Below are 16,286 nucleotides of genomic sequence, written 5' to 3'. Positions count from 1 at the left end.
ACCCACTGAATCAGTGGGGATTTAATGAGTCAACTCCTTCATATGTGCAACTGATTTCAAATGGGTCCACTTTAGATGAAACCTACTATAGTAGGCAACAGGATTTCAGCCAATGAGTGTATTCTAGCTATTAGATTTATACCTGTGACTGCACAAAGTGTAGACCTGGATGCAACCATCTCTTGCTTCCTTTAATGTCCAATCTCTCCACCATGTTTTATTTAACTTCCATCTAGAAGAACAATTCTGGAGACCTTGGAAGTGTGCTTATTGTTTCTGTGACTTTTCAGTTGGTGTAACCAATGATGGCTTTTCCCCCCCTAATGGACAACAGAGGTAGGATCAACTTCTGCAGCTATAGCTTTAGGGGAGCTCACCAATTATCTCTGGCAGGAAAATAAACATGATGGTTCATGAGCAGAGCTCAGAATTTTTCCCCCCTAGAGTCTACAACTCTTAACATCCCTCAACTAGCATGGCTACAGGGTTATTCCAGGAGCGGTTGGAAGAAGTAGCTCTAGACTCTTCATGACACAGGACCAGTGGTGTCATGTATTTCATTTTCTATTGGGAAAGTGTGGTCTAGGATATTGACTTTGGTTGCAGCATTGTGTTACCCATGATTCAGTTACACACACCAGAACCACTAGACTCACCCACCAGGAGAACGGCTGGCATGAACTCCTTTGCAATTACAGCGATTACTTCTAGCAGAGAGTTTCAACATCAAAGGAGAAGTCACAGACAAGAAAACGTTGACTGCGTATGACAAGCGAATGCGTGACTTGTCGTGGAATTTCAAAAGGGGTTGCAAAGCTTGACTTTTCTAGGCATTCAGACCCAAACGAGGGATCTTTCACAGGATCTGGGTTTCATCCCATTCCGAACACCAAGCTGATCAACGTGGGAGCCTGGAGGACTCCCTCAAAAGATGGCAAAAGTGCTTCCGCACTCCCCAGTGCAGAATGGCTCAAAAGAGACCATTTGAGCCATTTTAAACAAAACTTTCCCGGTGTGTAGGGACACTAGAGGGCCAGGGTGCTGGAGAGTCATGCTGCTCACCTCTACCTTAGGGCTCCATAGGCAGGCTATTTGAGTAATCTGTGTGCCACAGAGCTTCCCAACGCACAGTCCTCTTTTTGTAACTCATGGTTGAGGGCATCATGGAACACTAGAAATGCATCTAGCTTAAGTGCAAGAGTGGGAGAAGGCGCTAAATGGTTCCAGTGAGGCCAGTGGTGACTATGCCCCCATAAACATGGCCGCCTGATCCATTTCTCGGCATAGCTTGAAGTGCTGGTGGTAACCTATAAAGCCCTAAATGGCTTGGGCCCAAGGACCTCACCTCCCTTCTTGAGCCTCCCCTTGGTGTTAAGGTCATCAGGCCTTTCTCTCGGTTCCACCACCCTCACAGCTGCGCTTGGTGGGGACGCAGGAGAGGGCCTCCTCTGTGGCTGCTCCCAAACTCCCTCAGGAGGCCAGGCGGGCCCCATCTTTACTGTCGTTCTGAAAGCAGGCAAAGACCTTTATCCTCAGGCAAGCTTTCCTTGAGTAAACGGCTGTCTGAGTGGGCTTAAAAAAAAAAAAGATTGTTGTACCTTACTGCATTAAATGTGTTTTGATGCCGCTTGATTTCTGAGTATCGTATTCATATTGATCCATTTAGTATTGTACACTCACCCTTATTAGCTTAAATGCTGTCTTTTAATTGTTGTAAGCCATCTTGGGGATTTCTTTAAGTAGAAAGGTGGGTTAAAAATAGTTTAAATAACTAAATTTAAATAAATAATTAAAAAAGACACAATTCGATGTCCACTTGGAATATGCAGGATGGAGCAGAGAGATATTGCTGATAATTTGCCCATATCTTTACTACAGTGGTGCCTCGACTTATGACCGTCCCAACATACGACCGTTTTGAGTTGCGACCAGCTCTGGCCTCAACATTTTGCTTTGACTTGCGGCCAGAGCTTCAAGTTGCGATCAAAAGAGGCAGGGAAAAAGGCGGGGAATTCAAATTAGAGGGTTAACTGTTGGTCGGCGAAGAACTTCTTTGTAACTCTTTTGCCCCAACGGTTAGAGAGTGGGTGTCGGAGAAGGCTTCAGACTGCCTTGTGCTGCTTTCTGCTCATGAGTAAGTACATTTACTTTGTTTTGCAGTGTGGGTTTGGGTTTGGGGGAGTTATGTTTCTGTGCTGTGTGTGTGTTTTTCTGATTTTTTTTTCCAGCCCCATTGCATTCCGATGGGGCTGACTGTGGAATGTGTGTGTGCTTTTTTGGCTGAGGTTTCTGTGTGTGTGTGTGTGTGTGTGTGTGTGTGTGTGTGTGTGTGTGTGTGTGTGTGTGTGTGTGATTTTTTCCCCCTGCTGGAACGGATTAATCCCATTCCAATGCATTCCTATGGGAAATAGTGCTTCAACTTACGACCATTTCGAGTTACATCCATTTTCTGGAACGGATTATGGTTGTAAATCGAGGAACCACTGTATTTCCCAAATTTTATCTAAAATACCATTGTAAATACCTAAAAGTCATCCAAGCAACAGAACAGCATCCAAAGATCTTTTTTTGTGGAAGCGGCCAACTTGGCAATCATCACATTGATGGCTTTCTGATCAAAGTAGTTATGGAGAACATCTGGCTATCCACAGGCTTCGTGCAACTATAGTCCTAGGTCATTGGCCATTCTGGCTGTGCTATCTGGAAGCTGAAGTCCAGAATTATCTGGATGGCCAACATTCCCAAAATCTGCTGTAAAATGCAAATGAACCTGTAGGGGAATCTGAACTCTTTTTTTTTTAAATGAAAAACTAGTGATGATCTTATCCTGAAACATGGATATCTATATCTGGATGCCTCAAAAGAGAGTTTAAACAAAACTACTGGGAGACAAATCACTTAAGCAATAATTAACAACATGAATATAAACAGATTTACACAGCCCCTTCCAGATATGTCCTGAACGATTCATTCAAAATGGCGCAACCAAATTTAAATGTCATCATTTGGTTTTCAGTTGCTGAGAGCCCAATTGTGTTTTAAAGGGTTCATGGCGATGATCTGGTCGTCTGTGTCAGACTTCTTTCCTTCTGCTAGGTGAAAAGCATGCATGCATTTCCTTTTCAAAGTGAGAAAATAAATAGCAATCAGGCTTTGAATTAACAAGTCATTTGTCTTCAAACCCCCGTCACGAGACAGCCGAGTTTGCTTTGGCAACGGCGCATCCTCTGCGGCCTTTCTCAGATGTGTGACTTCAAAGTGTCGGGCCGAGCACAAACGATAAAAGTGATCTGAAGCTATCAAGATTTCTATGAAGCAAAGAATACGAGGCTGCGTTTTAAAGACAGAGAAGCAGCAGAGGGAAGAATCAGGCTGGGGCTTGGAAAGGCTTCCTCCGAATGTCCTTAGTCCTACTCGTTCATTCAGTTATCCAAGAGGGACAGGCGTCTACGGAAGGGGAGTAAGTGAACCCCAGCACTGCCATGGTTGATTTGGTGAGATGAATGAACAAATCTGAAGATGGGAAATATGCTGATTCACAAAGGCTTTCCACGCAAGCCGGAGCTTTGATTTCACTGTATTCCAGCGTGGGCAGAAAATAGTAGCAGGTCAATGATGACCTCTTCTTTAGATTTGTGGCTCCACATGAATAAAGTAACAATAGGGTAGATCATGGGAAGGCTAGCTTGTTCTCCTTCCTATGCCTGTTTAGCCCATTGGACCATTGCTCATGTAAGTCACGAAATGAACAGACCATTTAGTCAAACGGAAACAAACCAACAAAAAAAGTTGGGGAGAGGGTGTCTATGTCTTTAAAATCACATGCGTGCAGGAACACATGCCCACACAAGATTAGGATCACGGGCTTCAGAGAGAAGTACCTTCAGAGGAACCACACAAAGGCATACTCACAGATTGAACCACCTGCTCACATAATTCTACACGGGAGAAATAACCAAGTGCTCACCTCTGATTGCCTTTGATCGCGTACGTGCTCGCTTATCATCGTTCTCTAAACTCATCTGGAATCAAACAACAACAGAATTAACATTTTTGTTTAATGAAAACCATTTGCAATCAAAGCTAATGTGCCCCTGGAAACCGGGAGCTGGATTGCACAAAGGAGGTGGGAAAGATCTAAGCCATGAGCCATCTGAGAAATTAGCTCAAATGCATAGCTAATAATAAACAAGAAGCCCAGCGCTTTGGCACCGTTTCATAGGAAGAAGCAGGGGGGCTCAGAGGACCAGGTGACACACTGCTGCCTAGAGACAACTGTCAAGGCCAGCCATGGATGTGAACAACACAGAGGTCTCAAGCATGATATTAACAACATGAAACAAAGATGCTTGCATTCTTTAAGCTGGTGGTTTCTACACTTTCTCCATTTGGGATCACTTTTTACATCAACTGGTCTGCTGAGGAATCCCTGAGTATCTGTGGACCTTCCACAAGGTTCCTGATTATGTTCTAGGCTGGGCATGGGTGGACTTAAGTTATCTATGTCCAACTTTGCTTTTCCATAGAACCTTGAGACCCACCAAGTTGTTACAAAGAGTTATGGACTCTGAATTAAAACATTATTTGCCTGAGAATTTGGAGAGGGTGCTACTACTGATCGCAGCTCACTATGTATCCACATGCATAGTTATTTCTGGTTTCTCCCAAGACCTTTTTTTAATGTCACTATTTACATGGAACTTAAGGATCTTTTTTTTTTTTTTTAAATGTGAATGTTAAATGATTGGGAGTTAGAAATCCTTGCTGCAAAAGAATTTTGCAAAATCTGGCACAAAATCTGTAGCAAATAACCCAACTAGTACAATGGTTCCCAGATGTTCTTCACCTATAACTCAGATGTTCTTGAACTATAACTCCCCAAAATCTTGGCCAGCACAGCTAGTGCTGAAGGCTTCTGGGAGTTTTAGTCCTAGAACACCTGGGGACCCAAGGCTTGGAACCTCTGTGCTAACAGATCTTGATGAACCTTCTGCCTTTCTCTTAGGATGTTCATGCAGAGCTCATAAGTCAGTTTACGTAATAGGGGCATTGATAGCAAGGAGCCATCTGATTGTGTGTGTCTGTTTTGCATGATCTTCTTCTTGAGAAACTCCTCACAGAAGCACAGGAAGTTACTGTGTTTTAGGTCAGACCATGGGTCCATTTGTTTCTGTTAGAGTAGTAACAGAGTAGACAATGGAACCAGTAACCTTGGCAGGCAGTGAGTGTTCCAATGCTAGAAATATTCAAGAGAACATTGGGCAATCATCTGTCAGATCTGCTTTGATTTGTCTTCCTGCCTTGAGAAGGCTCGATGGTCTTACGGGTCCCTTCCAACTCAATTATTCTATGATTCTACTCTGACTGAGGCAGCTTTTTAAGGTCTTGGACAAAGAATATTTCCCAACACCTGACACTAGATCAGGGTGGAGTTTCTTGGAGTGTCCGACAATAATTCTCCACTGGGAGGATAACGTTTAGGTCAACTTCAGAGTCTGTTTTAGCTCCTCAGAGGCAGAGGTGGAATTCAATCTGCTCCTTCCTCCCTTCGAACAAATTCTCTTAACGTCTGGCATTTTTTTCACTTATAGATGTCTAGAAATGGCAATGAAATCCCCTCGTGTGATACTTATTTTGCATCATTCCTTAAAATACATCTTACTATATACATCTGAATCCATAGCTTTTCTCCTGATCCTAAAATCTTATTTGCTGTCCTAGTTAAGTCAATGTAGTCAATATTTGCTAATTTACTTTTGCATAACAAAAGTAAATGTATATGATGTATACAATCACATGAAATAGTTGATGTATGATTTTTTAAAAATTATTTAATTTCTTTCCCTCAAATATCCTGACATCTCATTTCCAAGGCTTGAGGGGGTGAATCATCTTGAAAATTTACATCTTTATACACTGCAGTTTCATTGGCTTCCTAGTTGTTCAAGGAACAACAGATGGCAGTATTTCTGAAGAGCTTTCGTGGGCATAAATTATTGAAGTTTAACTTTCCAATGTTCAGTGACCATATAACTCATTATCAGTCCTCATCACCATCCACCAGCAGTGAAGGAGACTTTTGCAAGAATAGACTTTTTATCCTCTAAAGGCAGCTCAGATTATAGCATGATAGGATTTCACTAAGTGAAATTACAGCTGCCATTCACCTCAGCTGAGGATCCAGAACATACCAAGAAAAGAGGTTGATTTCTCGATCTTGACACATCGAGAAATCGTGTTGGAAAAAAGTCCAGCTGTTCCAAGCCTTTTGCCTCCTTCACAAGAGCAGAAAATCCCCAATATTTTTATTTCGTATTTGGTCATTACCAGCACTGTGTTTAGTATTGAGGGCTTTTTTCTGCATTAAAAAACTTGCATTTTGTATCAAAACCTTTATGTTGTGCAAAACACAAGCTTTCTGTATAAAATATAAAGTCTTTTTTTAAAAAAAAACCTCAGAAAATGTTTTAGGCAAGAGAACACTTCTGTCATTTTTTTTATTTTGCAGAAAAAAGTGCCAAAATGTGAGAAGTCTCACATTTCTCATGCATACCTGTGAAAGTGGAATAAGCATGGATTGAAGTATTGATATGCAATTGGTGGAAAAGTCCTCAATTAGACTTAAAATCCAGGTGTCATGACACATCGGTTTTGGGAGAATTTGGGTGTGTATGAGCTGCTGGATAGCTCAGTGGGTTGGGCGTGTGAAGCCCGAGGTTAGGAATTCAATTCCCTACTTGTGCCCCCTGAACGTGGGCTGAGCTTGATTGGCTCCCTTCCTGCTCTGCAACGCTAAGATGATTGCTAAGTTGGTGTGTATGCCTGTGCGTGGGCAGAAGGTGAGAGATGGTCCCACTGTTCAGATATTCTACAGACCTTTAGCAAACAGATGTGAAACCTCTGGCTTACTGGCCTATAAATACCTTCTGACGTTATCTCCAATACACGATAGTAGTCAAATACATTTCACCTTCATCTGTAAATACTCTGCACAGATCTGAGAATATGCTTTTCAAATGGAAGGGAACTTGGCTGTGCTTTGCCTTCCTGAAAGCTGTTGCATTAAGGCTCACCCCGGAGATGATATAAATAGAAAACGAGATACCCTTTGCATACTGCCTCTGGAAGGTGTTCAGAATGTTCAAAGGATCCAAAACATGACTGCAGGATTGTTACCTGGGGCTGGCCACGGGGATCACATAACCCTCCTGTTACAGCAGTTCCGCTGGCTGACGATCCATTTCCAGACAGAATTCAAAGTGCTGTCCCCAACCTTTAAAGCCTTAAATCAGTGGTCCCCAAACCTTGGGCCTCCAGATGTTCTTGGACTTCAACTCCCAGAAATCCTGGCCAGAAGAGGTGGTGGTGAAGGCTTCCGGGAGTTGTAGTCTAAGAACATCTGGAGGCCCAAGGTTGGGGACCACTGCCTTAAATGGCTTGGGTCCAATCTATCCGAAAGACTGCATCTCCCTTTATGAGCCTACCCAAGTATAAAGATTATCAAGGGAGGCCTGTCTCTCAGTCCCACCACCCTCACAGGTGTATTTGGTGGGGACACAGGAGAGGACCTTCTCTGTTGCTGGACTTTGGTACTCCCTCCCACTGGAGGCCATCCCTGCTGTCCTTCCACAAGCAGGCAAAGACCTTTCTCTTCAGGCAAGATTTCCCTCAGTTGACTGGCTGCCTCAGTGGAGTTTGTCAATGGATGGTTGTTGTGCCTTATTGCTTGGGATGTGTTTTTATATTGGTTTTTGTTTACTGTCTTTTATTGTGGTGCTTGTTTGATTTTTTTCCGTATTTGTGCACAGTTTTTGTGTTTGTGTGTTGTTGTCTTGCTTTAAATATTGCTTTTTAATAATGTAAGCTGCCTCGGTTCCTTCTTAAGAAGAAAGGCGGGGTAAAACTATTTTAAATCTTCTTGATGTGGGGACGCTCACCATTTTGGTCCATGCGCTCGTAGTCTCAAGATTAGACTACTGTAATGCACTCTATGTGGGGCTGCCTTTGAGATTGACGCAGAAACTTCAGATGGTACAAAATGCTGCGGCCAGACTTCTACCTGCGGTGAAGAGGCGGCAACATATTTCCCCCGCGCTGGCTGCCTTGCCTTGGTTGCCCATTCATTTCCACATTGATTTCCAAGTTCTTACGATGACATATAAAGCCCTTAAACGATTTAGGACCTCGATATCTGGCAGAGCGCCTTCTCCCACCCAGTTCTGCCAGAGACACTCGTTCTAGTGACTGAGGGGCCTAACGCCGAGGGAGGCCCGGAAAGAAAGACCAAGGAACAGGGCCTTCTCAGCAGTGGCTCCTCGCCTCTGGAACAGCTTGCCCATAGAAATCTACCTGGCTCCCTCTCTGGGTGTCTTTAGAAGACATGGCTATTTAGGCAGGCTTTCCCTCCTGCTGTATCTTAATATTTACATTTTCACATCTTGGATTTTTACATGTTTATTGGTTCTATTGTTTTTAAATTTTGTAGTGCTGCCCAGAGTAGACCATTATTTATTTTATTTTAAAAATAAAATAAATAAATAAATATTTTTAAAACATTTGTGATAAGATGTGCAAGCTAAGTTGCATCTGATCCAGTTTGCTTTCTTTTAGCCTTCCTTAATCTGTCCTTTGTCTAGTTGTGCCTCTCTGTCTACACCTCTGTGTCCCAAATTGGAAAGCTGACACTCTAGCCACCTAGAGTCATCGTAATTGACCAGACAGGCAGTGTAACATGGCTGAGCCACTCTGACCTCTCAGAATGCCCACCATACCACTAAACACTCTTGCTGCCACCAACCTTTCCTTTAAAACAAAAGGACAAGGGTTTCTTCAAACAAAATAAAGTATTTATTGATTTGTTCAAAATAAAAGGAGTAAATCACTGGTATAGAATCAAATTGTCAATCACGGTTGCTAAAACACTAACTCACACAGACTTTCCCTCACTGACACTCAGGCACGCAGGCCTCTTTCTCTCACACACTAGATCTCTCCAGATCTCACTCTCTCACTCTATCAATCTCCCCCCCACACACACCTTCACCCCCCCTTTTTATACCAGCTCCTCCCCTTCAGTTCCCCCTCTGTCACACCATTGGCTGATGACGGACAGGTGAGGTCATGGCTACCCGTTACAGGCGGGATATAAATGGAATAAATAAATAAATAAAACGGTCTTTGTTGGCAAGCTGACAATGGAGGTCTCCCAAAGAGAAATATTACTTAGGCAGATACCTCCAGCCAAAACATCCTCTGAATTTGGACCTCAAACCTAAAGCGCAGTAAGAAACAGCATCATGAATAAATAATATCTGTGACTGCCAAGTGTTGCCAGTGTATTTATTAATTAAGCATAATCACACTGCCCTGTGAAGTACGGAAAGGGTCAGGAAGAAACCTGGGCTGGGGCAGAACACTGTTGAAATTTTATGCAGAACTTAAAAGTTTAGTCAGAAAGGAAGCCCTCCCTTTTTTAAGAAAAATAAAGTGACACAGATTTCCTGGCTACCGATCATGGAACTAAAAGAAATCACTGACTTCCCCCTTCAAGGACATCTTCTACTAAAGGAAACCTGAGCAGATAGAGCCAAAATGAAACTACTCTTTAAATATAGAGATATTTTCAGCATATTCATTAAATATTTGATATATGTCCTCGACACCCAAGATTTAATTTCAACATTGAATGTTTGACTTCCATGTTTGATGACAATATTTGATATCAGATAATGGCTGAAAGCCAGAACTTGTGCTGTGTAAGGCTGATAATGTAATCACTCATGATGTGGTTTTTTTTTATTTTTTTTATTTTTTGGAAATTAAAAGGTCCCAAATCCCCACCCACCCCACCCATGAAGGGCCTAAGGCTCTCTGTTATGGCGAAGCTGCTAGAGACCACATGATAAGTAGGGGAAGTTTTTATTTTCTGAAAATAACCCATGGTAGTTAAAAAAAATACCCTACAAAACCCTCATCTCATGGGCCTCAACATCTTTTCCATGACAAAAAAGGATACCAAGGGAGACTCTGGAGCGGTGTCAGAAAAAATTAATTGCAGAAAAACAGTCATGGCTGATCATGTTATGAGTCTTACACATTATACGTTAGGCTAGATTTCAACTGCTACCCTGTTGCCCTGAAAATAAGACATAACCTGAAAATAAGCCCTAGTATGATTTTTCATGGTTGGACAGTGTACCAACATGACTTTGACCCAACTCTGGGAGGCAGTGGAAGACAGGAGGGCCTGGCGTGCTCTGGTCTGTGGGGTCAGGAAGAGTCGGACACGACTGAACGACTAAACAACAATGATTTTTCAAGAGGCTCGTCATATAAGTCCTACTCCAAAAATAAGCCCCAATTAAGTGAAAACCCGCCCTCCGCCATTGTGCAGCAACCAGAAGAAGATGACATGACTGTATTTAAATAAATGTAGATTGTTGTACATGACAAAAAAAATTAAAACACTCCCAGAAAATAAGCCCTAATGTGTTTTTTGGAGTAAAAATTAATATAAGACCCTGTCTTATTTTCGGGGAAACACGGTATTTGATAGCAGACACATGATGCCATCTTGGTTTTGATCAGTGACACATTATAAGACTTCAGAGCTCATGTCTTTAAAAAGAGAAATAATCAAGAAATGGCAGGCTGTTTTTTTTTTTAAGCAGCACCAAAATGTTCAATTTTGGAATACAGTTCTACTGTCGGAAAGAAAATCTGACTTTCAGATTTAAAGCTAAAATCCAAAACACTGGGAGTATTTGTGAATATTCACCCCAGCTCCTATATTTATGTTCTGAGAAATTTAGAAACACCGCCTAAATGTCTTGGATAGTTTTGAATGCAAGATTCTGCTCGTCATGTCTGTGAAAAATTGTTACCTGTTACAAAGCCACACACGGCGGGGTCTGCTCAGTGCTTGCACCCTTCCTGAAAGATACCTAGCATTTCTTTTTCCTGGTGGTGCTTAGGTGATCATTGAAACACGTTTATTCTTCAAGCTTTTGGAAGACAGGCTACAACTGTGTAGTTGCTGCTCCTATAGTTTATTATAGATCTGTGTTAAAATCATGTTTGTGCATTGAATTGTACTTTATACAAATTGCTATATATGGGAATAGAACAATCATTTGTATCAAAAAAGATGGCTTATTCTATTGAGCCTGGCTTTGCGGAAGAATTATTTAAGGCCCTTCCAAATAGAGCATTTTTCCTCCTTAAACCCCTGAGTTCTGCAATGATTTCATGAGAATTTTCTTGCACAATTTTTTTTTCACTCCTTCTGAAAGCATGTCTTATTTTTAGTACAGTGGTGCCTCGCTAGAAAGTTACCCTGCATTACAGTTTTTTCGCTAGACATTGACGTTTTGCAATCGCTATTGCGATTCGCTAAACAGTGATTCCTATGGGGGAATTTCGCTAGACAATGTTTGGTCCCTGCTTTGCAAACCGATTTTCGCTAGACAACGATTTTGACAGATCCCTCCGTGCTCACACAACGGGTGTTTTCGGGACCTAAGCTTCGCATGACAGCTATTTAAACAGCTGATTGGCGGTTTGCAAAGGGGCTTTCCTATGGCCGATCTTCGCTAGACAATGACAATTCTTCCCCATTGGAATGCATTAAACAGGTTTCAATAGGGAAATGCTTTTTGCTAGACAATGATTTCGCTAAACAGCGATTTCAGTGGAACGGATTATCATCGTCTAGCGAGGCACAACTGTAGTTCTTTGTACCATGGATGGGGCTTGGGCAAAAGAACTTCCCTGGTTAGAAGGTTTCAATTAGTGTTGTACCATCATTTGGGAACAAAAGAAACAAAATCCATCAGAGGAGCTCACTTGTTAAAGCTTTACGCAAGAATTTATTCAAGAGTTTGGAAAGAGATGTTGATTTCTCAAGAAGACAAGTTGATTTTTTAAAGAGAAGTTGGGATAAAAATCCTGATTAAACCAAGTGACAGAAAAGGAGAATAGAAATAATGCACAGTGTGAAACAGCCTGTGGGTACATCAAAAAAAGTCATAGGTTTTGTGTGGCAGGTCAGAAAGAGATGGTTTGCAGCCAATGGCTCAGCTAACCCTGCCATAAAACATTTTATCACTATAGCTAGGGCGAATGATTTGTAATACAGGCTTTTAGGGGGAGGGAGATACAACATTGGAAATAAAGGCTTAAAATGGATTGGCTATATCATTTATATATTTTAAAAAAGACTGATTCTCTTCCACATGTTAGTGCCTTGCCCAGCCTTGCATGCAAAGCACGGAGTAGGAGCTTCGGTCTGTTGACAGAATCTCCCCATGCGATGGGATGATGCACAAAATGATGTTGTAGAAGCCAATGAAGAAGCAGGAGAGGAAGGTGTAGGGAGCCCAGAAATGCCCTGAAATGGGAGCACGAAGGAACACGCGCCGCATGGAATGACACGCACCACTTCCCCTCTCTGTTACTCTGCTGGAAGAATGTCTCACCAAAACAAAACTTGCTGCCACCCCATTGGCACAGAACTCATGGCTGCGTGCCAGCTGCCAAACACATGATGAGTTCTTCATCAATGAAGGGACGAGCAAGCGAGCGAAGGAGGCTGTTCTTAAATGTGGGATCCTTAGCCTACTAGCCGTACTTGAGTTAAACTGGTTTAAAGCCCTCCCCCCAGAGATCTATGGGAACTTTTGGTCTCCAAGCCTCACAAAGCTGCAGTTGTCTGTATTCTTTGGAGGTGGGGAGCATGTGCATAGAACTGACATCCATTTGTAGCACAACGTGGCCTCCAGAATTTACGAAAGACCTCCCTCAGGGGCTGTGCTCCTCTTTTTATTTGTTCCAGGTTAGTACGCTTCCCCGCTCAACGGCACAAAAAGAAGGGCAGGAGTTGTTGTGAAAGCTGTTTTGTTTCCAGCGCTGAAGGATGACAAAGTGCCCCGAAGTGCCGTTGACGAACCAATGTCTTGGATGAAATTTCCATGCATATTATTCTCACTTGCAGTAATGTTGCCCTAACACACAATGATTTATACTGTGTGATTTCCTGGTGGGGGCTGTTGGGAGGGGAGGGGAAGGGAATAAAAAAAAAACAGGAGTAATTTATGCATCCTGTCAACTAACGGTCTTGCCGCGCGACCGCCTTACCAGGCCGGCGTTTATTACAACCTTCCCAATAACCCGAGAAGACAATTACTATAATTTCTATTTTTAAAGCCTCGATTCCCTCCGGACCGACGGCTCACATTTAAAGTGTGGAGAGGAGCAGGTGTCAAAAGGACTTCATTACATTTATGAGCCTTTCAAGCAGGCTGCTCCCGGTGTTCGCCAGAGTTAATGCCTTCCGATACATGCCTCACAATAGAATTAATATTTTCGAAGGCTGGATGGGCCGTGTGTGTGTGTGTGTGTGTGTGTGTGTGTGTGTGTGTGTGTGTGTGTGTGTGTGTGTGTGTGTGTGTGTGTGTGTGTGTGTGTGTGTGTGTGTGTGTGTGTGTGTGTGTGTGTGTGTGTGTGTGTGTGTGTGTGTGTGTGTGTTTCGCTGAAATGAAATCTAGTGTGCCTTTCTTTCTCTCCCACCCACCCCCACCCCCATCTTATTATTTTGTCAGTTTTCCCCGGGAAATGGGCAAACATTTCCCTGTTTTTTTCAAGCACGCCTGGACAATTTGGATTTCATGCAGACAAACATTTTTTTTTTAAAAAAAAAGAACGAAAGAAAAAGGAAAGGAAAGGAAAGCTGGTGAACAGAAGAGGTTGCGGAAAACATAATGGTACTGCATGCGGGCTGCTCACACCTCCTGATGGATGTGAACAGCTGTCGCTTTTTCTTTTTTCCCCACATCATCTTTCTGCATTTGCTATTTAGAAATGGCACAAAAAGAATGGCTAGTGTGGAAACACTTCTCCTATGCAAAGAAATCTCTCTCTCTCTCTCTCTCTCTCTGTGTGATTCTGTGTCTGTGTGTGCGTGTGTATGTGTGTGTGTTTGTGTGATGTGGCTGCAACTCTGGATTTACAGGGGCAGCCAGACTTATATGTCCCAAGTGCACTGACCTGGCTTTCCCCCTGGCCGCCCACCTGAAGCCTGCTTCTGGGAAGTCTTTGATTTTTAAAGGAAACATCTTTTTTTACTTCTAAAAAGACCTTTCTCCTTCTCTCTGTGTTTCTTCCTCTTCAGCTTACAGCAGCTGTTGTCCTTCAGCCTAGCCAGAAATATTTCACCCATGGCTGATAGAAGCGCGTAATTGCCATTTTTTATTAACATGGCACATACACAGATACAGAAAGAGAGCGCGCGTGAGCGAGTGCGATTGTGCCTCTTATGCTCTCCTCCTAGTAACCCCCTGGACCAGAATGGGCCAAATCTGGTCTGCAGGCCATATTTGCCACCTCCACCTCCCCCCCCCAGGTGCCCCAAAGCACTCACCAGGACACTTGGAGTCCTGCATCCCCAATGCCATCAATTTTTTATTTTATTTTTTCCCCCTTGCTCAAAATGTCCCCAGGGATGAGAGGCAATGTGGCGTGTCTTGCCTGCCTAACACCCACCTACAGTTTCGTAATTAAAAAGAACCGGCCACTAAAAATCTATGAGAGGTCTTTTTTCGGTGTTTTTTTTTTAAAGCCTTTAAAAAAAGTTTTCTTGTGGGAAAAAATGGTCTAGGGTTGGAGTGTGTGCACATTGGGCATCTGGAAGCTGCTCACTCCCTGCACTGCTGAGGACCAGTGTGTCCTTCTAGCTATTGCTAGCCCACAAGTGCATTGCGTATAAAAGCAAGAATTTGCCTTGAGGAAGAATGTTTTGTAGAGAGGTCTCCGGATTAAGAGTGTGATCAGATGGCTGTAAAGGCACACATCGGATTGCATGGGAAAGGGCTGTTTTAACAAGAGTGATCTCTCTTAAGCTGGTTGGAGAGCTCAGTGGTTTAGTTCACCTGGCTGTGGAGCCATAGGTTGGGAGTTCGATTCCCCACCAGGCCTCCTGTGATTAGAGCCAGCCTGGGTGGCCTTGGGCAAGCTGCACGGTCCCACAGCGCCCCCAGTGGAAGAGAATGGCAATGCACTTCTGAGTACTCTCTACCCAGAAAACCCTGAAAAAGATCACCATAAGTCGGAATTGATTTGACAGCACACAATGATGAGGATGTGCTTTATCATTAAACTGCATTCCCCCCCTTGTTTAGTCATTTAGTCGTGTCCGACTCTTCGTGACCCCTTAAATCCCCCTTAGGTAGATTTAAAACAAAGGAATTTTCAAAACCAAAATACAAAGTTTTTTTTCCAGCAAGATAATGAAGTCAGCACATCCAGAGGAAAGAAGAATATTACTCCCTACATAGAATACCCAAAAAAAAGGGTAGCAAGAACTCAGAATTGATTTGACTGCACATAGTTATTATTTATCTCCCGTTCTGTCTGCCAGGGAATCATAGTGACCCAACCCCCAAAAGCAGGAACCCTGCACTTGGACCAAAAATGTCCATCCTGGGCTTGGATCAAAGTTGGGTCGTGCCAGAGCACACTTCCCCATGTGTTGTGTGCGTGCTGGGGAATAGGCCACACCGGACCACTCCACAAACGGTCCGAATTGCAATCAAGTTCTTTGTGTGGTCACACCCTCCATCTCACTCTTTCATTCCAATGATTTTAAAGTCTTCTCTTGGCTCCCACTTTCTCCTAGCTGGAGGTGGGCACAAGGTTCCCCTTGACAATTTGTCCAGTTGTGTCCAACTCTAGGGCATGGTGCCCATCCCTGTTTCAGAGCCATAGAGCCAGCATTTGTCCGTAGACCGTTTCTGTGGTCACGTGGCCAGCACGACTAGACACGGAACGCGTTACCTTCCCACCGAGGTGGTACCTATTTATTGACTCGCATTTTTACATGCTTTCTAAAGGCTAGTTTGGCAGGCTCTTGGCTCCCACCTTCTCCTAGCTAGAGATGGGCACAAAGCTAAGCACAAACCAGGAAGTTTGTCGAAAATCACTAATTTATTGATTCAGATTGGTTTGGGTTTGTCCAAATGGGAGACCCCAAACTTTCCTGAACCAACGAATTTTTGGTTGATGCGATGAACTTCCTAGTTCAATACCCCCACAGCCCGATCCCCATTCCCTTCCCACTGCTCCAGTTGCCTTGCTACCTTTTCCTGCCACTTCCTCCCCCTCCTCTGCCACCATCATGAGAGGCAGCCAACTCCTGTAGGCTGGTGGCCTTTGTGGGTGTGAGTGGGAGGGACATACAGAGAGGCTGCCAGACTGCAGGAGCAGGCTGCCTATCTATCTATCTACCTATCTAT

General features: G+C 43.3%; 1 protein-coding gene across 5 annotated transcripts in view; it reads right to left on the bottom strand.

Moving 5' to 3' along the window:
• Positions 1-16,286, bottom strand: part of MYT1 (myelin transcription factor 1) — a 157,097-nt gene that overhangs the window by 70,837 nt on the left and 69,974 nt on the right. For all 5 annotated transcript variants that reach the window (XM_072996723.2, XM_072996725.2, XM_072996727.2 and 2 more), the window contains exon 3: positions 3,968-4,022. In XM_072996723.2, the coding sequence (XP_072852824.2) occupies positions 3,968-4,022 (55 nt within the window). The remainder of the gene's footprint in view (positions 1-3,967; positions 4,023-16,286) is intronic.

This window comes from Pogona vitticeps, chromosome 4 (assembly GCF_051106095.1).
Source record: "Pogona vitticeps strain Pit_001003342236 chromosome 4, PviZW2.1, whole genome shotgun sequence".
In the NCBI taxonomy this organism is placed as follows: Eukaryota; Metazoa; Chordata; class Lepidosauria; order Squamata; family Agamidae; genus Pogona; species Pogona vitticeps.
Note: the sequence above shows the minus strand (reverse complement) of the source record. Positions and strands in the feature narration are given on the sequence as shown.